At 36.6% G+C, this 26,217-nt stretch overlaps 1 protein-coding gene across 1 annotated transcript in view; it reads right to left on the bottom strand.

Annotated features, from left to right (window-relative positions):
* Positions 1-3,237: 3,237 nt before the first annotated feature.
* The window catches only part of LOC137659102 (fibrocystin-L-like), a 45,435-nt gene continuing 22,455 nt past the window's right edge, over positions 3,238-26,217 (bottom strand). Inside the window, exons 6-16 of the mRNA XM_068394182.1 lie at positions 25,614-25,814; positions 24,984-25,244; positions 18,748-18,909; positions 17,777-18,031; positions 17,008-17,246; positions 13,678-13,810; positions 13,228-13,298; positions 9,333-9,469; positions 8,613-8,725; positions 6,286-6,387; positions 3,238-3,885 (exon numbers count right to left, since the gene is read on the bottom strand). Of these exons, the coding sequence (XP_068250283.1) occupies positions 3,733-3,885; positions 6,286-6,387; positions 8,613-8,725; positions 9,333-9,469; positions 13,228-13,298; positions 13,678-13,810; positions 17,008-17,246; positions 17,777-18,031; positions 18,748-18,909; positions 24,984-25,244; positions 25,614-25,814 (1,827 nt within the window). The 3' untranslated portion in view covers positions 3,238-3,732. The remainder of the gene's footprint in view (positions 3,886-6,285; positions 6,388-8,612; positions 8,726-9,332; positions 9,470-13,227; positions 13,299-13,677; positions 13,811-17,007; positions 17,247-17,776; positions 18,032-18,747; positions 18,910-24,983; positions 25,245-25,613; positions 25,815-26,217) is intronic.

Genomic DNA, 26,217 nt, shown 5'->3' with positions numbered 1-26,217 from the left:
GCGTCTTCGAGAAACTACCTCGCTATATAGCCCCATACGAGGATCCCCTAGTGGGGCTGATAGACTAGATGAGGCTGGTCCTAGCTCTGACCCTAGGTATATTTCCGAAGATTCAGAAATTAACTGCCTTCGTTTTATCACAGAGAACCCAAACCCTTCATTTCATGATTTTCTCGCTCTAGCGGTTAGAAAAAGGTTTGGGATCTCAAAAGGCAATATAGAATTCTTAGAAGAATACAAGGCCAAGTCAACTAGAAGACAATATGAGTCTTCCTGGAAAAAGTGGGTTGCGTTTGTCAAAGCAAAAGGACCGAAAGAAATTTCAATGAACTTCTGTCTGTCCTTCTTTGTCCACCTTCATAGCCAAGGTCTGGTGGCCAATACGATAAATCGTGCAAGTCAGCCTTGACTAGGCCTCTCCTATATGCCTGTCAAGTGGATATGGCGAATGAAATCTTTAATAAGATTCCGAAGGCATGTGCTAGGCTTAAGCCCGTGGTACCACCAAAGCCCATCTCTTGGTCTTTGGACAAGGTCTTACATTATGCCTCATCTGTGAACAATGAAGATTGTTTTCTTAAGGATCTAACCCAAAAGGTTATTTTTCTGTTCGCTATCGCCTCCGGGGCTAGAGTTAGTGAAATAGTGGCCCTATCCAGAGATGAGGGTCACATTCAGTTCACGGAAGTGGGAGAACTGAATCTATTTCCTGATCCATCCTTTCTCGCTAAAAACGAGCTACCCACTAAGAGGTGGGGTCCCTGGAGAATCTGCCCTCTGAAGGAAGATGTCTCTCTATGTCCTGTAGAGTGTCTAAAGGTCTATCTTCGTAGAACTTCAGACTTCAGGGGAGGACAGCTCTTTAAAGGAGAAACTTCTGGATCAAACTTATCCCTAAAACAACTAAGGGCGAAGCTCACCTACTTTATTCGTAGAGCGGATCCGGGCAGTACTCCCGCAGGTCATGATCCGAGAAAGATTGTTTCATCACTGAACTTCTATCAGTATATGGACTTTGAGCGCCTTCATTCATACACTGAATGGAAATCATCCAGAGTGTTTTATAAACACTATGCAAAACAAGTGCATGAACTGAAACACTTCGTAGTGGCGGCATGTAGTGTATTAAAACCTGCCCCCTAATTACTGTGGTAAACAGTTTTTGGTTTGGAACCTCAAATGTCCTCGCACATGTAACGGATGAGAATCATCCAGAGTGTTCTACATACACTATGCTAGACAAATCCATGATCTGAAGCAATATGTGGTGACGCCAGGTAGAATATTTAACCTGCCGTCTAATTCTACGATGAACAGCTAATTGACTGGGACTGTCAATTAAAGGGAGAAGAGGTCACCCTTCTTAGGTGTGACTTCTTTTAATTAAGTGTTACCATGATAACACTGGCTCTGTTCAAAATCCCAGGTGTGGAATTATACAGATAGCACTAGTGCCGGTGTACGAAGTACACAGTGCAGATAGAAGTAACCAGTACAGAAATTATGAAGAGAAATTGTTTTATAATTTTCTTCAGTCTGAGAGTGGCACTCATCATTTCTTCCTTCAAGAAGGAAATATAGTCTCTGTACTTGTTACAGGTATAATCCCATTGTCATACTACATTCGTTTTACTGAACATCTTTTAGTCATTTATTAGTAATAAATGTCTATTAGAATGTAGTGCGTCCACCTTCGCCAGACAATTGTATGTATACATGCCAGAGTTCTTCAACTTACCAAAGTAAGTATCCCTCATATATTTGTATGCATCAAATAATAGATATAAGAGGCACTGATGTTATTTTAGCAAAAATACAACTATGAGACTATTTGTATATTCAGTGTGTACTTATGTTTGGTCATACTATGTATGTTAACCTCAAGATCCCTTTTCTACTGTCTAGCTAGAATGACTCTTCCCTGTTGGAGGAAGGAAGCACTAACATTGGTTATGATTAGTGATGGTGACGAATAACAGTAACGTCCCTTGTCTCATGTGGTCCCCATGACCATAGAAAAGGTTGCTATAAGGTTAAGGCATTGATTAAAAATCCACAGATACACTAATGCTCTGGTATGCTTCCATCAGGACGACATGGCTTGAGCCCAAAAAACGGATTTTGATCGAAGCGAAAAATCTATTTTTGGGTGAGATGGCCATGTCGTCCTGATGGACCCACCCATATCCTCTAAAAGAAAAGATCTTCACAGTATCCCTCCCGTGGTACTGTATCTGTATCACCACGCTCAATGCTACAAGGAATGTCCGCCGTCGTGGGAATAGCGCAGTTGTATTCCCAATAGTATTACAAGAGCGGGGAGAGCCTTTGGACGGCTCCCTTGTGCCACATCCTCCTCGAAGCCAAAACGCTGTTTTGGGGTGCAGATTACTATGGAGGCGTGTCAAGAATGCGTCCGCTGATATTATGCGATATCCTCTGGAGAAATTTTAAGGATATTCGCGCCAGGAGTTAGAATTCTGGATACCTAAAGGTAAAATTCTCTGGGAATATCAATGTAGTACATATATCCCTTAGGAAGCTACTTTAAGGAACTTCCATCAGGACGACATGGCCATCTCACCCAAAAATAGATTTTTCGCTTCGCTCAAAATCCGTTATTTGCATGTAATTCATGGTGCAGTTTTGATTTGCTTGTATGTTATTTTTGGGGGGTTTACAGTTTTTATATGAGCAATATCATTTACCCAGTTTTTTTTTTTTTATTTATAAACTGATGTTATGTACAACCTACAATCGCACCACTGCTTCGTTCCGATATTAACACAAATTAATGTTTACCACAATAATTTGAGAATAGATTAACGAGTCTTGATTAAAGCAGCAATTCACGTCTACAGTTATTGGGGCCGACCGCAAACCTGGAATCCTGTATTGAAGAACCTTGAGTTTGAGTTGACAGCTGAGTGGGCGTGGCTAATTGCTCCTGCTCAGCAGTCATTAACAACCTCAATACCGATTTTAAAATTCAACGGTTCCATTTACACCGAGGCCACAAGAGACCGAAGGTTCGTATTCGAGTAGGATTAAAGACAAAAAGAATTCTAGATTTTGCCATTGTTTAGCGGTCTCCCTTTCTTTAAAACAAATATCTGTAAAAAAAAAAAAGTAAAAACAAATAACATGATATCACGTTGTAAGTTTCTAAAGCCACATATGGGAAAAATAAACTAGACATATCCGAAACCTTATTTATTCCACTCCAAAAAAAAAAAAAATGAAATTTAACATGGATGGTCGTTGCACTAAAATTCTCGTCAAAATGATCACGTTCTTCTGCCTTCACAAAAATTAGGTAAAAAAAAAAACTATTTTCATTCGATGGTTAGCAGACAAAATAATATATACTAATCAAGTTAACTGGAATTGAGAAGTTATAAATGTACAATGACCCGTTTGCATATGAGATAGGTGGTTCATTAAAACCAGCCTGTCAACATGAGTGGTGCTTTCCCATTATATAAAGTCGTGTTGTTCCAATAAACTAATTGAGAGATACCATCTATATTTTTCAAGTTACTTCCCGCCACCAAAAGAAAAAATACCAAAGCATATTTTATCTTCAGTTTACACAAACAATAAATATAATAGCATGAAGTCACCCATAAAATCTAAAATAAAATGGATAAACAGAGATTATCCTATCAGCACTCCCTTGCCATGATTTGCTTGCAAGGCCAGGTGACTTTTCTTGATATATCCACGTCAATTCTAGGCATTACATTCCCTACGATGTTTTCCGTTTACTCGTAACCCGACCATAGTAATCTTCTGGCCGTCCAGTATGATGTTTATGTCCTTTATTTTCAGCGCGTTGCACAGGGTCTGCAGGGCAGTCTCAACTTGCTCGGTACTACCCATAGCCTGTATGGAAGATTGCAGTCATTTTTTTCAAGATATGTTGGGGCTACTATAATGAAATGGGGGACACCTATATATTTTCTATTTATTCTTAGTCTGAAAATAGTTGTTAATAGTATAATATTGATTACAAAAGGAGACATCATTGTTAAAAAGGGGACTTTCCTCGCTACGAGGAAATGCACCCTGCCACACTTTTACTGCACGGTGAGTAACCAATCATCTAATGTAGAGAGAGAGATGGCAGAGGAGGTGGTGGTGGTGGGGGGGGGCTACATACGAGAACTTGCCGTGCAGTTAGTGTGTGACAGGGGGCACTTCCTCAGAGCAAGGTAGACCAGGAATTCCTGTGTCCTACTGTAGCACTGTAAAAACAAAGGGTAATTTATTTGTTTGCGATTCTTTTTTAAAGAGCCTTATTTTAGTAATGCCATCACATTTGGGAAACACTTGTATTTTATCTTTATTAAAGAGGACCGATTTACCATAATTAATTGTTTTCTATTTTCATTAAGAGGGACTTTTGTGATTTCGGTTACTGAAGAGTGGGAATTATTTTGTAATTACAATTGTCAAAATGCTTTACCAAAGCACTAAGCCAAAGGGCTTACCCTTCTTTGTATAAAAAAGTTCTACCTATTTATCTATCTACCAGGCACTTGCCCCATTTTTTTTTCCTTTTTTTTTTGAGGGGGGGGATTTTCTCTTTGTTACTCCTTGCCTGACGAGGGACTCATCTGATTTTGGCTGGTACTCCTAGGGTGCCACAGCCCACCCTCCCCATATCTTCCAACAAAAATGAAGCTTCATATACTGAATACCCTACTGCCACTACCTCAGTAGTCACCATAAGGTGACCCAAGATAGCAGATGGGCCTATTGGAAATGCGTCAAAATCGCTCACCTTTAATTTTCATTTCTAGCATGATCTCTAAGATCTATCCTCCTGTCACATAAAGCTTTCTTCTCTCCATCCGTCCACCCAAACCTTAGCCTTCCTCTTGCACTTCTCCCATCAACTCTTGCATTCATCACCGTCTTCAGCAGATGACCATTTCCACCCTCTCTACATGGCTAAACCACCTTAACATTCATATCCACTCTATTTGTTAATTCAATGCTCATAGCCGTTCTCACTCTTACTACTTCGTTCCTAACCCTATCAAACCAAGATACACTGACCATACTCCTCAGACACTTCATCTCAAACACATTCATTTTGTGTGTTTCTGTCACCTCCATTCCCCACAACTCCGGTCAATACATCACTGTTAGTCCAATAGCTTTCTCATACAGAACTCTCTTTACATTCACTCCTAACCCTCTATTTTTTACCCCTCTCTTCACCACCACCAACACTTACATCATTCATTCACTCTCTCATGTACATCATCTGCTTCCACTCCATCATTTGCAGCATACAGAGAACTCAAATACTCAACCTTATCTACTTCCTTGAGTAACTCTCCACTTAGCATGACATTCAATCTAGTACCACCCTCACATCTTGTGCACCTCATAACCTTACTCTTACCCACATTTATTAGCATCTTCCTTCTTTTGCATACCCTTCCAAATTCTGCCACTAATTGACACAGCTTCACTGATTCTTCAACCAATACAGTATCACCCGCAAACAGCAACTGATTCACTTCCCACTTATGATCACTCTCATCTATCAATTTCAATCTTTGACCAAGTAATCAAGCAATCCCCTTTCTCACATGTCCATCAACAAACAAATTGAACAGCCATGGTGACCTCGCACACCCCTGTCTCAGCACCACTCTCACTGGAAACCACTCACTCACTACATTTCTCATCCTAACACATGCTTAACTGCCTAAGTATAAACTCTTCACTGCTTGCAACAACGTTCCACAATTCCATATAACATCATCACACTTCATATTACATCCCCATAAACTCTTATCATAAGCTTTCTCCAGATCCATGAATACAAAATATATCTTATATTACCTCTTACTAAATATATCTAACATATCTTCTTAATAATAAAAATCAGATCCCAACATTTCATGCTTCTTCTAAAGCCAACCTTTATCTCTTAGATTGCATCCTCCGTTTCATTCTTAATCCTAATAATTAACACACTGCCGTACACTTTTCCAACCTTGCTCAATAAACTAATACCCATACAATAATAAATGACCAAATTCGAAGTCCACAATGGTTTGTCATTTTGACTTCTTTTCAGAATTAGAACCTAAAATTAAATTTAAAAAATGACTGAGGATCTAATTGTTCATTGATTTAGAAACTGAATTATAACAATAAAATCTTTACCCTTGATTCCACAAAGAAATAAATGTTGCAATCGGAGGGAAATAGCGTTAGAGAAGTAGGATAGCTAAGTGGGAAAACGCTAAAGAAGTAGCCCACCTTAAGGAATGCAATTAGCTTTCTGTCTCTTCTGATCTTGTAATCGAAATAGTAGGCGCCTCCAACTTTTTTGTTCATTGCGTTATTCAACTTGGTAATAAACTGTTGATACAAGAGAAAATATATTGGTTAAAATTGAGAAGTATATGTAAATATCGGAAGTAATACATAAGGCATAACCATTATCTTTATCATTTATTCAAAATAAAGTACAAATCTCTGTAACAAATTGAAGTAGATGAAAAAGAGATTATTTCCCTGTTCTCATCACCGGTAGCGATTATATGGGTTAAGATAGTCTTGCTGATAGTCTTCTTATTCCTACAAGAAATTACTTCAAAATATGAAATTACCTGTTCAAAAAAAGGGTATTTATAATTTTTAAATATACTAATTTTCTGTAAAAAAAAAAAAAGAACATCCATAATTTCCTAATTCCTTTTAAAAAATAAAATTAATCTATAATTGCTCTCAAACTCTCTTTTCAATGTTTAACTTTTCAGTAATTTCAATTAATTTAAAAAGGAGAGCTCCGTTTTCTCCCAATAATGTCTTTTTTGAGAAAATCTCCATTTGAATTCTAGATTTTTCAAGATTTTGTTGTTGAACAAGTCGCTTTAATGATGAAGTTAGTCTAGGAAGACCGGCTGAAAACCAAGACTCAATCTATTGTTACCATCTTGATTTCCAGTGTTTACAAGGTCTCTACTTAAGGGACAAAGGTATCAAGGCATATGGAAAGACATTTACAAACATCTTATTCATCCTTTCTCTTTCAAGGATCAGCAGCGTTCAAAGAATTTCCAGAAGATACAGGCACAACTGTAACTAGAACACTCATCTTTTTTTTATTCAGACAAAATTACTATTATTATTATTATTATTATTATTATTATTATTATTATTATTATTATTATTATTATTATTATCATTATTATTACAAGCTAAGCTACAACTCTAGTTGGAAAAGCAGGGTGCTTTAAGCCCAAGGCTCTAACAGGTAAAATAGCCCAGTGAGGAAAGCAAACAAAGAAATAAACTACAACAAGAGAAGCAATGAACAATTAAAATAAAAAATCCTATGAAGAACAAAAACAACATTAAACTAGATCTATCAAAATTAAACTACAGATAGAACAGCGTGCTCAAGTGTACCCTCAAGCAAGAGAACTCTAACCCAAGACAGTGGAGGACCATGGTACAGAGACTATGACACCACCCAAGACAAGAGAACAATGACTTAATTTTGGAGTGGCCTGGGGATACCTTTCTTGCCTGGTGATTACCAGACTGGGGCTTCCAGTCCCGATCAAACGTGTTAGTTCCTTTAGTCACTGTAACCTCACCATCCTTTGAGCTAAGGATTGGGGGTGGGTTGGGGGGCCTATAGGTCTATCTGCTGAGTCATCAGCAAACATTGCCTAGCCCTCCTTGGTCCTAACTTGGGCGCTGATCACATGTAATATGGTCAGTCTCTAGGGCATTGTCCTGCTTGATAGGGCAATGTCACTATCCCTTGCCTCTGCCATTCACGAGCAGACTTTAAACCTTAAACCTTTAAGAGCTGCTTACCATAGCTAAAGTCGCTCTTCTACCCTTACTAAGAGGAAGAGGCCACTGAACAATAGAGTAGTTAACCCCTTGAGTGAAGAATTGTTTGGGAATAATCAGAGTGGTCAGGTGTATGAGGACAGAAGAGAATGTGCAAAGAATAGGCCAGACTATTTGGTATACATGTAGGCAAAGTAAAAATGAGCCGTAACCCGAGAGAGGGAGCCAATGCATTACTGTTCTGGTGAGTTAAAAGCTCCAATAACTCTCGAGCGGAATTTCCCCTTTCTTGATTTCGGATTCGGTCATAATAATCCACTTTGAGGCAATGATTTCCCTTTTCTTAAGCATTTTCCGATTCAACCAAAACAACTCCCAGTTGAGCACATGTTTTAAGCCAAATCAAACAACGCATTCTTTTTATCCAAGTCTGTTTTGCTAACTGTTAACAAAGTCATCCATCTAGGAACAGCCCTTAAATCAATATTATCAAATCCGATTCGATAAAAGACTAAAATACTGTTATGCACAGAAAAATTATATACCTACCAGGTGCAATCTTTCAAAAAAATTTCAATGATGCCACCATCACACACAGCTGCTCAATAAGCTCTAATTCAAAAACTACACTAAGATGGAGTTGAGGTATTTTTCAAGTACTCTCTTCCCTTCTGCATTAAAAAAAAAAAAAAAAAGTGTTTACCTAAATCCGCAAGGAAGATGACATTTGATGTTAACTTTGACAAAGACATGGATGAAATATGAATCAATCTCACCTCCTCATTACTTCCTCTCGCAACCTTGCCTTTGGCCATCAATCCCTTCATCGATAATCGAGCTAACATGATATCATCGGAGATGACCCAGTCTTGTGGCATAACATTAATACCTAAAGGAAAGTCAACTTTGTTAATCAAAAAGATTATTAAAGAATGTCAGTAAATACAACATAGTTCTATATGTAAAATGACTCTTAGATTACATCTGTACTTCTTTGTTTAGCAGTGATTATTATATCATACTTTAAAATATTCAACATGCATTGTGGTAGGTTTATCGAATTTAAGTATGAAGGAAAACCACTTTAGAATAATAATATATATCAGGTGACTGTCTTTACAGCACCGAAACTCAGGTAAAGGTAGGTGTTTCGGATTGTACCCTGACCCTTTATCCTGCCATGAGACCCATTTATTACTCAGAATTGTTTTAGACTCATTCACTTTTCAGTTGTCACCATTCTAATTTTCTATCAAAACTTAAAAGTTTCTAGGGTCTTTCTGTCACATCATCATATGATTTAATTTAATTCAACCACACTATTCAAAAGTATTATTCATAAAAACATAAGCCAAGGCTTACATGATTTAGATAGATTCAGTGATTTCACATTTGATTCTAATAAACCATGTAATGTATTATGCAATTTTAGTTTTATTTTCATTAACTTCTGTCAGAATTCTCATAGATCCCTGAATATGCAGAAATATACAAACCCCCAGTGGTTTTTCTCAGGCGCCATCCTGTTGGTGATACGTTAACTGCAGCTTTTAGTTTGTAATTCATTCCAGCATCAGTGATCTGGAGAGGACCAACGGTGAACTGAGAGATGTCCCCGTCATTCAAGGTGAAACTGAAATGATTGCGGACATAAAGAGTTACACAGTGTTGAAAGACATTGTTTGGAGTCCTAAAGTTTATGGATGAGACCAATGAAAATGTTTATGTTAAGAAGTCAGTCATTGGAATACAAGAGCAAACTTTTTCTCAGAGGTGGCCTTTTTGGTCAAAGATAGGCAGTAAATGGGATTTATGCTATTTAGAAAGCATATTTTGACCTCTGTTTGCGTATTTACAACGCATTATGAATGGGTTTACGGAATTATGATACATAGTCCGGAGTTGGGGCCTGTAAGGCTATTCAATGTCGAAGTGCATCCAGGGTAAAGTCGTAAAGTTTACAATATGTGTAAAAGTTAGAAAAGGATGGACAGCAAGATGGGAGAGGTAAAGTTGAAGGACATAAAACAAGTGCTGCTAAGGGCCGAATGATTGCAAAGCCCCTTACGTAATGCCTACAGTACACTGCATGAGGTGCACCGGCGGCACTAACCAAGCACGAAGTCAAGTACTTACGTGCCACATGGGTTAAGATTAAGCCTTATGTAGTCACTGGCAATGGGTTAAAATCTGGCCAGGGTAAGTTAGGATCTGGGTTTAGGCAATCGATAGGCAAGGCAAATTAGGAGCTGGGTTTGGACAATTATTTGGCAAGGAGAATCAGGATCTGGCATTAGGCAATCACTTGACTGGCAAGTTAGGATCTGGGGTTTAGGTAATCACTTGGCAAGTCAGTTAGGATTCAAATTTAGGCAATAGGCAAGGTGAGTTAGGAGCTGGGTTTAGGCAATCATTGGATAAGGTGAGTTAGGAACTGGGTTTAGGCAATCGCTGGGCAAGATGAGCTAGGTGCTGGATTCATGCAATTATTGGACGAGGTGAGTTGGGAGCTTGGTTTAGGCAATCACTAGAGAAGATGAATTAAGATTTTGGTTAATGCAACCATTGGGCAAAGCAAGTTAGGATCTAGGTTTAGGCAATCATTGGGCAAAGCAAGTTAGGGTCTTGATTAAGGCAATCATTGGGTAAGGTGAGTTAAGATCTAAGTTGGGGAAATCACTAGGTAAGGTGACTTAGAAGCTATTTCGGCAATAATTGGGCAAGGTAATTCTGATCTGAGTTTAGGCAATCAATAGGAAAAGCAAGTTAGGAGCTGGGTTTAGGCAATTATTATTGGACAAGCAGTCTGATTCTGGGTTTAGAAAATCATTGGGCAACGTGAGCTAGGAGCTGGGTTTTGGCAATCATTGGGTAGAATGAGTTAGGATCTAGGTTCAGGCAATCATTGGAGAAGATGAGTTATAAGCTGGGTTTAGGTAATCATTGGGCAAAGCTAGTTAGGATCTTGGTTAAGGCAACCATTGGACCAGGGGAGCTAGGATCTGGGTTTAGGCAATTATTGTCAAGGTGAGTCTTGATCTGGGTTTAGGTAATTATTGGGCAAGTAACGAACGGGGGCTAGGCATTCACTGGACACAGTGAGTTAGGATCTGGGTTTAGGCAATCATTAGGTAAGGCGAAGTTAGGAGCTGGATTTAGGCAATCATTGTACAAGGTGAGTTAGGGTCTGTACTTATGTAATTACTATGCAATGTGACTTGGGGTGTGAGTTCAGGCAATCATTGGGCAGGGTGAGTTAGTAGCTATGTTTAGGCAGTCACTTGGCAATGTAAGTTAGAATCTGGGTTTAGAGAATCAGTGTGTAAGGCGAGTTAGGATTTGGGTTTAAATTAAGCAAAGACAGAGTATAAAAAAAAAAAAAAACAGAATCTTAGGCAATCATATGGAAAAGTAAGTTAAGATCTGGGTTTTGGCAAGGTGAGTTAGGAGGTATGTTTAGTCAATCACTGGATATGCAGAGTTAGGAATTGGGTTTAGACAATCACTGGGCAAGGTGAGTTAGGAGCTATGTTTAGGCAATCACTGGATATGCAGAGTTAGGAATTGGGTTAGACAATCACTGGGCAAGGTGAGTTAGGCTCATGATTTAGTCAATCATGAGTAAGGCTGAGTTAGGATTTGGGCTTAAGCAATCACTGGAGGAAGGTGAACTAGGGTCTGGGATTAGGCAACCACTGGACAAGATATATTAATACCTGTCTTAAGGGAGGTTAATTTCAGGAAGTTGTGGGGGTAAGTTGAGCTTGGCTCAGGTTTGATATGAGGACAGTAGGTTAAGATAGAGTAGTCGGGCATATAAAGAGGGTTTCCGTGCAACCCCCAGAACTAAATGAAATATAGTTTTTAGCTTCCTTTCAGGTGGTAACAGGAAGGAAACTCAGACCAAGTGGTAGATATTGAGCTTTATATCAAAGATCGTCACGAAAGCTAAAAAACTGGGTATTGATGGGAAAATATGTGAAAAATCTTTGAAGATAGCATATTTAATCAGAATTTATACATAAAACCTAATTAAAGCATTACACAACTTTATTGCTCTAATTTACTTTTAAATACTCATATTAGCTGTCTGTTCCAATAATTTTAGATATGAGAAGTAACTTCTGCTTCAAATAGGTAATCATATAATTTTCCTTTAACGGTTGTGCTGATTTTTTTTTTTTTTTTTTTTTTTTTTTTTTTGAGAAGTACTAAACTAATTAAGAGAATTTAAGATCGAAAAAACAAACTCTCATACACGAAACGAAACCACTCTGAAAATCAAACATGGACCATTTACTGCCTTTTCGGATGTTAGTAATGCCAGTGCAAGGTTATCCCATCTACACGAGTTTTGAGATCATCGTCTGGTAGAACGTATGGAATTTGTTTCTAGAATGACCGAACTATGTCAAGGAACTCCGAATGAAGTTCGGGAAAAATAAAAATACCATTCACAATGAATTTGCATCACTTACAGACACTTCCACCCTCGACCAGTCAAGCTATATCTGTTGGGGAAAGCAGAATTCAAAGAAAGAAATTTGCTGAGAAAATCTATTTTTTTTTCTCCCCAACTGCTTTTTCTGCAAGTAGGATAAAATTTCCATTGCAAAGACTGGCATTTCTACTAAGCTGGACACAGCCTCCTTTGAGTGAGATGGGTGGCAGTAGATTCAACAAAGAGCAGAAGAGAAACAAGAGGTGCAACTCCGTTGCATAAGAAGTTATGACCTGTTAGCATGTGTAGCCAGGTATCATCCTAAGTAAACAAAGAAGTATACATCTGATCATAAGTCCTGGAAAAGTAGCAATATTGAAACCAGTGTACAAAAAATCAAATTTAGAGGCTTCACTTAAAGCTTTTAGCTTTAGCGACGATCGTTGATATAAAGCTCGATTTCAATCACTTTGCCTGATTATCCTTCCTGTTAACATCTGAAATGTGATTCAGGATGTCAAAAGGAAGTTAGAAAACCATGTTTTATTTAGTCCTGGAGGGGGGTCGTGTTTGCAAAGAAACCCCCTTTTAGATGCCCGTCTACTTATACGAAATAAGAAAACTTAATATAGTGTAGTTTAAGAATATAAATGTAATTTTTTTCATAGTGCAAATTTACCAATTTCAAATGATGCATTGAATGAAACTCTTAATGAATACTAAATAAAACTCTTCAGGTTTAAAGTGTAATTAGGTTTTATAGTAAATATATGATTTTCAATGCAGTATATAAGGGTTCAAATTGATTCATGTAAATTTATAACTTGAATGCAATTAATCTTACAGATCTAGCTTGGAAATGAAATATAATGTAACCACAAAAACAAACACTTGAGATTGAAGAAAAAACAAATAATATTCAACAATGAAAGAAAAAACTATCAACTTGCCTTGTATCTCCAGTCAATTCACCAGGCTTCCTTTTATTGACCTTTATTACATTTCCAGTCAGTGATTGGCCCTGTGTGAAGGCAAGAAAGTTAGGCCATACCTTGAGTGTCCTATGGTACTGGTACTTAAATTGTAAATCCCAAAAGGTTCCTTTTAAAATGATAAAAAATAAGTGTAGTAGAAGTGCCTAATGATAAGAAATTGACTTAATACTAAAATTAAATTTGTTTTCAGGTGCCTCATATAGATCACATTAATTAATCCATAGTGATAATGGTATCGACTAAACACTAAATCCAAAAATACTTATCAGCAAGTCCTACCAATTAGCGTGTAAAAATTATGCCCTGTTTATGTTAATTACAAATGAAACTTGAACCAAATCCAAATGGGATAGAATTAACACAACCACAAACAGAATCAGCAAATGAAATCGAAGTTCAACTTACTACTAACAGCGAGGGATCAATTGGCCTATTTATGTCATCATCATAGATAGCAAGATCCAAGAAGAAGTCTGTATTAGCATTGACAATGCGTGGTTGGGAAACGATCCTCAGTGATACTGGTTTTGGCGAAGCACTGAAATTTCACATATCATGAATTTAGGTATACATTAGGGAAATCAAAATTAATATTCATCGTGACTTTATCATTGTTATAATGAAGGCTAAACACCTGCTATGGTTTTCTGGAACATGCATGACTGACCTGCCTCCTTGTTCTAATAAACTTGTACATAGATCTTAAGGTAGACCTGCATAAGTATACTTACCCTGGTAGCCCTGCACAGGTATACTTGTTCTGTTAAACATGTAGGGGTATACTTGCTTAGGTAAACTGGCACAGGTATAATTATTCTGGTAAACATGTACAGGTAAACTTGTTCAGACGACATACAGGTATAATTGTTCAGGTATACATGTATTGGTATACTTGCTCAGGAGGACCTCTATGGCATAATTATTCAGATATACATATACTGGCATAGTTGTTAAGGTAATTATGTACGATAACCTATACCAGGTCAGGTAAACCTGTACAGGTAAGCATGTTCAGGTAGACCTATGTTGGGATAAATGTACTGGTATATTTGTCAAGGTAAACATGTACAGGCATACTAGTCCAGGTAGACAATGTACAGGCATGGAGGGAATATTCTAAGCATCTATTGAATACTGAACATGAAAGACAGGAGCTGGGAGAAACACAAAAGGTGGAGGAGCCCGTGGAATACAGAAGTGAAGTGGGCATTGAGTAAAATGAAAAATGATAAAGCACCAGGTCCATCAGTCTCAAATTGAAATGGTCAAGATACTAGCTACAGAGTGGGGAAATGGATGCTGAATTTATTAGGAGCAATTTAGGAAGAAGAAATAACGCCTAGAGATTGGAAGGAGAGTCTAATAGTATCTATATTTAAGCAGAAAGGTGACATCATGGTTTGTGGTAACTACAAAGAATTAAATTAACAGAGCATGCTTTGAAAGTCTTTGAGAGGGTTTTTGATAGAAGATTGAGAGATTGTAAAGATTGGGAAACAGAAGTATGAATTCATGAGAGGGAGAGGGACTGTGGATGTCATCTTTATAGTAAAGCAGTTACAGGAAAAGAGACTAGAAGAAACCAGAAGCTCTTCAGTGCTTTAGTAGATTTAGAGAAAGCTTATGCTAGAATACCAAGTGAAGTGATGTTTTGGTGCTTGAGAAAGAAGAGAAGTTGGTTAGAATGGTAGAGATGACATACAAAAGAACAATGACAAAAGTAATAACAGCTGTTGGAGAAACAGTCTGGGATTACACCTGGGGTCAGCATTAAGCCTATTCTTATTTGTGCTGGTCTTAGATGTGTTATGTGAAGAAATCAGAAATGAAGAGTTGTGCGAGTTGCTATAAGCAGATGATTTGGTGATTGCTGGTGAAAATGAGGAAGACTTATAGAGAAGGGTTGTAGAGTGGCAAGAGACTTTGGAGAGGGGTAGCTTAAGGGTAAATGTGGATAAAACTGAAGGTATGGTGAGCAGTAAGGAAAATAGGGACATGATAGCCATATATAAACAGGTAGAACAGTTTAGATACTCAGGATCTATTATAACTCAGGAAGGTGATATGAGGCTGAAGTTAAGAATACAATAAAAGCAGCCTGGGGAAGTGGAGGATGGTAACAAGAGTGGTATGTGATAAGACAATGCCAATCTAGCAAGAAGTCAAGATCTTTAGCACAGTAATAAGAATAGAGATAAGAATACTGAGGTGGATTCTGGGAATATCACTACTTGAAGGATTAGAAACTGGTTAAATAAGAAGAATAAGCGGCGTAGTAAAGATTACAGATGTGATAAGAGTGTCATGACTGAGATGGTGTGTGCAAGGGTTGAGGTTGAATAGTGTGTAGGGAATGAGGTGCACTTGCTTGGAACCTGTTTCAGGGGAGGAGACCAAGAGGGAGGCAGAGAATTAGATGGCAAGATATGGAAAGAAGAGCTTTGGTGGAACAGGATGCCTTTGATAGAAGACACTGGAGAGGGAGCATCAGGCAACCTACCTCTTAATGTAGGGATAACGTTGGGAAAGAAGAAGACATGCAGGTATACTTGTCAAGGCAAACATGCAGGTATACTTGTCAAGGTTAATGTACAAGTATACTTGTCCAGGTAGACAATTACTGGCATACTTTTTCAGGCAAGCAAGTACTTGTATACTTGGCTAAAATTTACATGTAAAAGCCTGGCAACCAACCTTAAGAGCTTGTTGTGAGAGGCAGTAAGCCAAGTAGAGTGAGTGAATGGGGAAGTATCACATAGCATAATAATACTTATGAGTGAAACTGTCATGATTATTGCAACATAGTATCATAGAAGTATTGTTATTGCAATGAGCATTTTTGTTGTAACAATAAGCTTAACTTAGCATTGCATTAATTATCAATTTCATTCTCTGCATGATTGTTGTAATAATCATTATTGTTATCACTGCCAATATAATCATCAGAAGAAATACAATACTTCGATTACCAGATATTGTAATCTGGATATACATAATAACTAGCTATCTCTTGGCCTGCTGATTTTTTCAGAGTTTTAAATTATATAGTTCATGTAGCTGACCTTCTTTACATAACTCCAAACGTCATAAGTCCAACAATCCATTATGCTGTGGATATCACCTATATCACACCCTTAATCAGGAAATTGCCTCTCTGAGTTTACCTAATATGATTTGACTTAAACACATTCATGCAATTAGTTTTAGGATTATATTGATGCCTATTGTTATTTTTTTTACTATACTACTACTACTACTACTACTACTACTACTATACTACAGAGACTAGGACACTACCCAAGACTAGAGAACAATGGTTTGATATTGGAGTGTCCTCCTAGAAAAGCTACTTACCATAGCTAAAGTCTCTTCTACCCTTAACAAGAGGAAAGTAGCCACTGAACAATTACAGCGCAGTAGTTAACCCCTTGAGAAAAGAAGAATTGTTTGGTAATTTCAGTGTTGTCAGGTGTATGAGGATAGAGGAGAGTATGTAAACACTAGGCCAGACTATTTAAGTCATGTGCAGGCAAAGGAAAAATGATCCGTAACCAGAGAGAAGAATGCAATGTACTACTGTCTGACCAATTAAAGGACCCAATAACCTTCTAGTGGTAGTATCTCAATGGGTGGCTAGTGCTCTGGCCAACCTGCTACCTTGATACACAAGAGAAAATTATCCAAATTAGCTCTTACAGGTATCAAATAAAGAGTCAAAATTTAATTTCCAATTACCTGAAAGTGTAATTAAGCCTGTTGTTCAAGACGGTGACTGAGTCCGGATAAGCAACAACGAAAGACAGAGAATAACCTTCCCCAGCTTGATTAACTGACAGGTCAGTGAAGTTAGCAAATCCATCCACGTAAGGGACGACAGTATTTCCCATAAGCGTAGCACCTCGAGGGCCTCCTCTGAGGACAGCTTCAAACAACCATGGATTGCTGGAGTAACCAAGGTCTTGAATGTTACTGCCCTGTGGATTTAATCGTAACATATGTAAAATTATTTTACTAGTGCACCACATGTGTACATTTGTCTATATATTTAGATTATGCTAAGTTAAACACTATCTAATTAATGTTAATTACTCTTTTGAATACTATGACAATGACAAAAAAGAAAAAAAAAACATGACTAACCTAATCAAGACTGACTCACGTTACTTCAAGAGTATGAACTACTGTATATAATAAATATTGAGTCATGTTACTTTGAATTTATGAAATTTATATTTAAGATTATATCATGCGACTTCAAAATCACTTCAAATATTCTAGAGACAGTCTCATCACTTATAAAGCATTAATAATATATTCAAGACTGAATCATAACTTTAAAGGCAGGAGTACATATATCTAATGCTGAGCAGTACAATACACAAAATTTCCATTTGTACATTATTCGGTTCCTTTCATATAGCTATGATAAAACAAAAAAACACGGAAAAAAAATCCAACAGCAATGCTTTCAGTTTACAAAAATCCTCTTCACTGCATTGCTTACATCACTTGACTGAACAGAGAGAATAGGCTGCACAGAGAAAGTGGTGAAAGCAACATTATCTGCAGGGACGCCTTCTTCAATAGTTGTCCCACTGGGTTCTTCGTATGTAGATGCCTGGAGACTCTGGTTCAGTTTAGCGTTCTCTTCTTTCTGCTTGATGTCGCTGAACAATTCACCATTTTCCACTATGACTGAACCAGCTTCTTCAGTTGCGGGTTCTCCAGCTTCCTCAGGAGGTGGAACTGGATCTTCAACCTGCAACATGTTAGTTTTTTATGCTATTTGGGATACAGACCACAATTATACATAGTTGTACCTAAGACCTAAATAGTTATGTTGTTTTATTATATATTTAGTTTTATATGCCGACTTTGAGATGTACCTATGACTTTCTAAACAAGTTTCTTTGTATTTATGGCCAAATAATTACCATATTTTGTTGTATCAATGACATAATCAGTTGTATTTTATTGACTATTGAAAAGGGCAATTGTTTCACAGTTGAATAATCTACAATGTAATTTTACATAATGTATGACCTAAACTAATTTAGTTTTGCCAGTTTTCCACTTTCAACTAAAACTGAAAATATTGGTATATATAGGTTGATAATCACTGAATCTATCAAAGAAAACCAACGATTTACTATGCTGAAATAAACTATTCATTTATCAGTAGATTACCTAACCTTTGTTCCCTTCTAGTCTAAACCCTGGAATTTATGATCAACATGATTTTTTTTCCTGGCTCTTATAACCTTTCTTTTTTAAGAAGGTAAATCTACCCACTCTTCTAAAGTAAAATTCACTACCTTTTTTCTTTTATCCCCTCCTTTTTTATTCCTCACTCTATTTATATCAGCACTCCATTTAAGCTTCTGGGCCTCAGGTATGATACAGTACCATTCCAATCCTTTATCTTATTTAAATCTGCATTTTAAAATGGCACTTGACTACCCACAGCAATCTTACCTGAAGAGAAGACAGACTAAAGCTGCAGTTTTTGCATTCTGTTTGGAATTCGTTCACAAGGTTGGCTACTGAGTGGACCAGGTCATCATAGTTGAGGACCTGGCCGGATGCAGCACCGTCAGTACTATTGGGAGATGAAGTTGGCGCACTGGAGACTTCAAACTGACCAATGGAGTACACAAGGATCTAAAGTTAATAGTTGTAGAAATGACTCTAGTTCTGTATTGTTTTACAGTTTCAGCGAGCAGCCAAAAACCTGAGGCCATTCCAGCTGAAGTATTTACTAAACATTCTTTTGTAGCAACCCAGTGATTAGCACACAACATTCTGATGTGGTCACTGAATAGCCTAAGGTATGATGGTGTTAGTGATAAGATGGTCACTGAATAGCCTAAGGTATGATGGTGCTAGTGATAAGATGGTCACTGAATAGCCTAAGGTATGATGGTGTTAGTGATAAGATGGTCACTGAATAGCCTAAGGTATGATGGTGTTAGTGATAAGATGGTCACTGAATAGCCCAAGGTATGATGGTGTTAGTGATAAGATGGTCACTGAATAGCCCAAGGTGAAGTAACTATACTGTATAAAACAAGAGAAGAGCCAACTTCAAAACAGTGTGCCATTTTGTCATTACCAGCCATACTACGACAGCGAAGAATATCCAGCCAGATGTTCTCTCTCTCTCTCTCTCTCTCTCTCTCTCTCTCTCTCTCTCTCTCTCTCTCTCTCTCTCTCTCTATATATATATACTGAATAAAGTATAATAATGCATAATAGGACTAGTTGAGTAAGAGACAATTATCATATTTGAAAATTTAAGCTTATAAAATTGCATTATTGTAGGATGATTATTCTAGGTTTTAATAGAACTTCAGTTACCCTTCAAGTTGAAGAACCTAAGAGAGAATTAAACTGATAGATAAGAGAAACGCAACAGTTGGAAAATGAATTCTTATATGATTTTGCGTTTTACAAATATAAATTTGTGTTTTGCTCGTGTTTTCTTCATCTGCATACTCCATCTCTTGTTATTATTCATCTTGTTTATAGCCTAGCTTCTACAATATAATTTTTCAATCCTATATGACACTGGGGGCAAAATTAGGCCTACTACAATATCATGAGGGCATGGCTGTATCTTTATTCTTTCTGTGTCAACTCTTTTAAGTATCTTAATAATCCACAAGGGGGTGAGTATGACAATTTCTTATCGCAGTACTGGACTCCAATAATAATTCTTGCCTTCTGTTTGAAAATAAAAGGGTTGATGAGAACCGATAGCTAAGGTGAAACGTAATTCCAACCCCTTTTCTCACCGTAGCCTCTCTAAACGTAGGAAGTCCCCAGTCCAGAGAAGCCTCCCTGATAGACCTAGGGAGTATTATGCCAGGTTGGATCTTGCATATTGCAAAATTCTACAAAGCAAAAGCATCTAGGATACTAGTAAGTTTTGCAGTTACTGTATACAGTGGTAGAATTATATACAGTAGTAGTACTGGTACTATGGTATTAACTATAAACATATGATTTGTAATATGATATTATATTGAAGTTTACATATATATATATATATATATATATATAGATAGATAGATATATTTATATATATATATATATATATATGTATATGTATATGTATATATATAGTATGTTTGGTTATATGATATTATAGTGAAGTTTATATATATATATATATATATATATATAATTATATATATACACATATATATGTATATATATAGATATATAGATATATATATATATATATATATTTAAGTAAATACATGTTATGCATATATAATGTGTGTATATAGATATGTATATATATATATATATATATATATATAGATAGATAGATAGATAGATAGATAGATATACTGTAGATATATATATATATATATATATATATAGGCTAAAGTAGTGAATTTATGAATAATTTTCTGCTTCTCATTTATATATTTACTATTATATTTACAATTCACTAATTTTTTATAACCTCAGTGCAATACCATATTACTCATAGACGATAACGGATAAAGGAGGGAGAGGACGACTGGCGAAATCTAGCCGAGGGCCTTTGCGTCAATGAGGAAATAATTAATATTGTTATATTTGAGGCGCGATGTAGGTATTGAAAATAAGATAAATATTATTGGTATAAGTTATTGGAAATATGATATATAATTAAAATGTGATAAAATTATGAAGATATGATATAGTACGTAGTGGAAATGTAATGTGTGTAGAAATATAATGTGTGTAGTGAAAGTAAGAAATAGTTTTGGAACTTGTACATAGTACTGAAATATGATGTGCTGATATAATGTGATATAGTAGTGAAGATAAAGATATATTAATGAACATGTGATGTAGATTATGATATAGTAGGAAAAATAATGGCAATCAAATGAGGGTTTCCATTTGCTTTACTATTATTATTATTATTATTATTATTATTATTATTATTATTATTATTATTACTTTTTCATTAATATCATCATCATTATTATTATTATTATTATTATTATTATTATTATTAGCTAAGGTACAATCCTAGTTGTAGAAGCAGGATTATATAAGCCCAAAGTCTACAACAAGGAAAAAATAGGGCAGTGAGGTGAGAAAATGAACTGTAAGAGAAGCAATGAACAATCAAAATAAAATATTTCAAAAACAATAACAACATTAAAACAAGTCTTTCGTATATGAACTATAAAAACACTTATAGAAGCATGTTTAACATAAGAACACTTTCTACAACTTTTAGTTTAGGAAACGCTGGGAAAGTATTCGTAATGAAAAAAGACAGTAGGCCTATAAAAGAATGAGATGCACACATGAATAGTAGGGTCTGAGAGAGAGAGAGAGAGAGAGAGAGAGGAGAGAGAGGGGGGGGACAGCATTCCTTAATAAAATTCATAGAGATACAGGATTACTTAGAAACCTAAAGATTTTACATGCTTTCTTAGGTCTATTGGCACACTCATAAGCAGGACAGCACGGGATTGTGTACTATCACTTCACTAATTATACATAAAAACAGAAAGAAAATGTGTAGACACTGAGAGATCGGCGTTGGTTGGTTGCCTGCCACCCAGGAAAAATGGGCGTCCGTCAACGCAGTATATGGTAACCCGTATGGCAATATTCTTGTTTATATAGGTACACTAGCCTAAGGCATGGTAATGTTAATGCTGATGTGGTCATTGAATAGCGTAAGGCATGATGATATTAATTTTGAAGTGGTCACTAAATAGCCTAAGGCATGATGATATTAATTTTGAAGTGGTCACTGAATAGCCCAAACTAAGATAATATTAAAGCTGAAGTGGTCACTGAATAGCCTAATACCCTGATGATATTAATGCTGAAGTGGTCACTGAATAGCCTAAGGCATGATGATAATTAATGCTGAAGTTGTTACAAAATAGCCTAAGGCATGATGATGATAATGCTGAAGTGGTCATTGAATAGCTAAGCCATGATGATATTAATGATGAAGTGGTCACTGAATAGTCTAAGACATGATGGTGCTAATGATGATAATGTCAGTAACTAGCCGAAAACATGATAAAGTTAATCTTGATGTGGTCACTGAATTTAAGCATGATGATGTTAATCTTGTAGTGGTCACTGAATAGCCCTAATGGTTGAGGAAGTTAATATTGATATGGTCACTGAATAGCCTAAGGTATGCAGGTGCTAATGATGATATTGTCACTGAATAGCCTAAGGCATGATAATGTTAATGCTGATATAGTCACTGGATAGCCTAATGCATGACAGCGTTATGCTGATGTAGTCACTGAATAGCCTAAATCATGATTACGTTAATGTTGACTTGGTCACTGAATAGCCTAAGGCATGATTAAGGTAATGTTGATATAGTCACTGAATATCCTATGACATGATAATGTTAATGCTGAAGTGGTCACTTCATGATGGTGTTAATGCTGAAGTGGTCCCTTCATGATGGTGTTAATGCTGAAGTGGTCCCTTCATGATGGTGTTAATGCTGAAGTGTTTACTAAATAGCTTGAGGTATGATGAAGTTAATCCTGATATATCCACTGAATAGCCTACTAAGTAAGCTTAATAATCATATGGTCACTTAATAACCTAAGGCATGATGAAGTTAATGCTGATGTAGTCACTGAATAGCCTAAGGCATGATGGACTCGATGCTGATGTCGTCACTGAATAGCCTGAGACATGATGACATTAATGCTGATGTGGTCACTGAATAGCCTAAGATATCATGGCTTTAATGCTGATATGATCACTGAATAGCCTAAGGCATGATGATGTTAATTCTGATATGGACACTGAATAGCCTAAGGGCATGATGAAGTTAATGCTGATGTGGTCACTAAATAACCTAAGGCTTGATGGTGTTAATTCTGATATGGACATTGAATAGCCTGAGGAATGATGTAGTCAATGCTGATATGGTCACTGGCCCTAAGGCATGATGGTGTTAATTCTTACATGGGCACTGAATAGCCTAAGGTATGATGGTATTAATACTGTGGTCACTGAATAGCCTAAGGACATGATGACTTTAATGCTGATATGGTCACTGAATAGCCTAAGGCATGATAGTGTTAATTCTCATATGGACACTGAATAGCCTGAGGCATGATGATGTTCATGCTGATATGGTCACTGAATAACCTAAGGCATGATGGTGTTAATTCTGAGATGGACACTGAATAGCCTAAGGTATGATGACATTAATGCTGATTTGGTTACTGAATAGCCTAAGGCATGATGGTGTTATTTCTGATATGGACACTGAATAGCCTGAGGTATAATAACGGTAATGCTGATATGGTCACTGAATAGCTTAAGCATGATGGTGTTAATTCTAATATGGACACTGAATAGCCTGAGGCATGATGACATTAATGCTGATATGGTCACTGAATAGCCTAAGGTATGATGAAGTGAATGCTGATGTGGTCATTGAATAGCCTGAGGCATGATGATATTAATGCTGATATGATCACTGAATAGCCGAAGGCATGATGGTGTTAATTCTGAGATGGACACTAAATAGCCTAAGGCATGATGACATTAATGCTGATTTGGTTACTGAATAGCCTAAGGCATGATGGTATTATCTCTGATATGGACACTGAATAGCCTGAGGTATGATAACGGTAATGCTGATATGGTCACTGAATAGCCTAAGCATGATGGTGTTAATTCTAATATGGACACTGAATAGCCTGAGGCATAATGACTTTAATGCTGATATGGTCAATGAATAGCCTAAGGCATGATGGTGATAATTCTGATATGGACACTGAATAACCTAAGACATGATGACTTTAATGCTGATATGGTCAATGAATAATTTAAGGCATGATGGTGTTAATTCTGATATGGACACTGAATAGCCTAAGACATGATGACTTTAATGCTGATATGGTCAATGAATAGCCTAAGGCATGATGGTGTTAATTCTGATATGGACACTGAATACCCTAAGGCATGAAGTTAATGGTGATATTGTCATTCAATAGCCTAAGGCATGATGAAGTTAATGCTGTTGCAGTCTCTGAATAACCTATGATATGCTGGTGTTAATGCTGATGTGTTCACTGAATAACCTAAGGTATGGTGATGCTGAAGCTGAAACGTTTAGTTAATATCTGTAAAATTACTCCTCAAATATTAACTCATTAATCTTTTGTGCAAAGTTGTTTTAAATATATAAAGATATTTACTTTTGTATTCAATGCAAATATATTTTCACTTAATTGTCTTTTATCAATGTGAATACATTTTTACTTAATTGTCTTTTATGTTATAAGCATGTTTCTCTTGTAGCAATTGAAGTTTTTTTTTTATTTTTACTTTACATTTTCACACACACCCTGAATATGTCCATGTTACAGCATTTGCATTCCTCCTGAAAACATTACCAACAGGTAAGAATGTCTTAAAATTCAAAACTTCTTGTTTTCTAGTTGATATACTGATTTCTAAAGCAACTGTGAATTATTCATTTGGGATTTGAATGAACACAAGACATTGTGATTGTCGTGGCTGAAACCAACATCGATAAAATTTGCAACATTTTCCCATTCTAGATGTATGTCAATTATCCCTACCTCACGACAGAAAAGAAAAGGTCACATGCTGCACTGATGCAAGCATAGGCGTTCAGGGAGTCAGTACGATTAATTTACTAAGAAATAGAAAATAAAAAAGATAAGCATAATTACATCAGCTGTGAAAGACACTGAGCCAGCCTGTCTTCGCCTGCTCTCTCTGACAATGTTGGTGACGACGATGTTCTCCGCAGATATGCCCAACATGGCGGCCACGTTGGCCACCAGATTTTCCTCATAAAAGTCTTCCTCGCTCACCACTGCTCCAGTCGATAGGACGACCATGGGCCTTGTCTTGATTTGGACGATGTGTCCTCCTCTCAGGAGGACATGCAGCATCTTCCGTGATCTTTGCAGGTAATTGCTTCCAACGGGCTGTGCCAAAAGCAATTCATGTCAATGAGGCAGAAAGAACGATATTCAAATCTATATACAGTACTTCATAGTTAAAAAGGACCTTGTTAATGTATATTTCATATACTGTGTAGCTAGAGGTCCACAAACACAATATAATGATATTAGTATGTATTCTGTATATATATATATATATATATATATATATAAATTATACTGTACCTATAAATACATACATATATATATATATATATATATAAATTATACTGTACCTATAAATACATACATATATATATATATATATATACTGTATATATAAATACATACATACATATATATATATATATATATATAATAATTCAAGAAGGTTGCTGTGTGGTCAAAGCATACATCACTGTGTGTAGGGAAGAAAGCTTCAGGATTATTAGGGTCCTCTGGCAACAGCTTATAGGAAGTGGCGGACGTGTCAATGTTGGTGGGTTGGACTAGTGCATCGTCTACATAGATGTCGTAACGCTGCATCTTGGGGAAGAAAAGGCGCAGCAGCACTGTCTCGGTCGGGTCCGAGTGCAGAAGATGGAAACGGATGACCTAATGGAAAGAAATGCAAAAAAAAAAAAAAAAAAAAAAAATAAGGTTAAAGTTTGTAAAGAACGTAAACGATTGTGGTGCAGAGTGTGTGAGGGAGTGGATGACTACAGTACTGAGGAGCTGGTGGATCACAGTGTGTAGAATGTTAACCAGTTATCCAGTTGGCAAATGAGAGATTTTTTTGTAGCTGATAGGAAACATGGGTGAAAGAAGACTGCGGACAGTTAGCTAGCTAACCATGGTAGGGAATAGTTTGAAAAGTTAAGTATTGGTAAGAGCAATGTTATGTGTGGATTAACCACAATCTATTTTATTTATATAAAAGGTCCCTTTTCTTGTTGTTTTCATCATTATTATTATTATTATTATTATTATTATTATTATTATTATTATTATTATTATT

This window comes from Palaemon carinicauda, chromosome 19, assembly GCF_036898095.1.
Source record: "Palaemon carinicauda isolate YSFRI2023 chromosome 19, ASM3689809v2, whole genome shotgun sequence".
Lineage (NCBI taxonomy): Eukaryota > Metazoa > Arthropoda > Malacostraca > Decapoda > Palaemonidae > Palaemon > Palaemon carinicauda.
The sequence above is the reverse complement of the archived record's forward strand: the minus strand, read 5'-3'. Positions and strand labels throughout refer to the sequence as shown.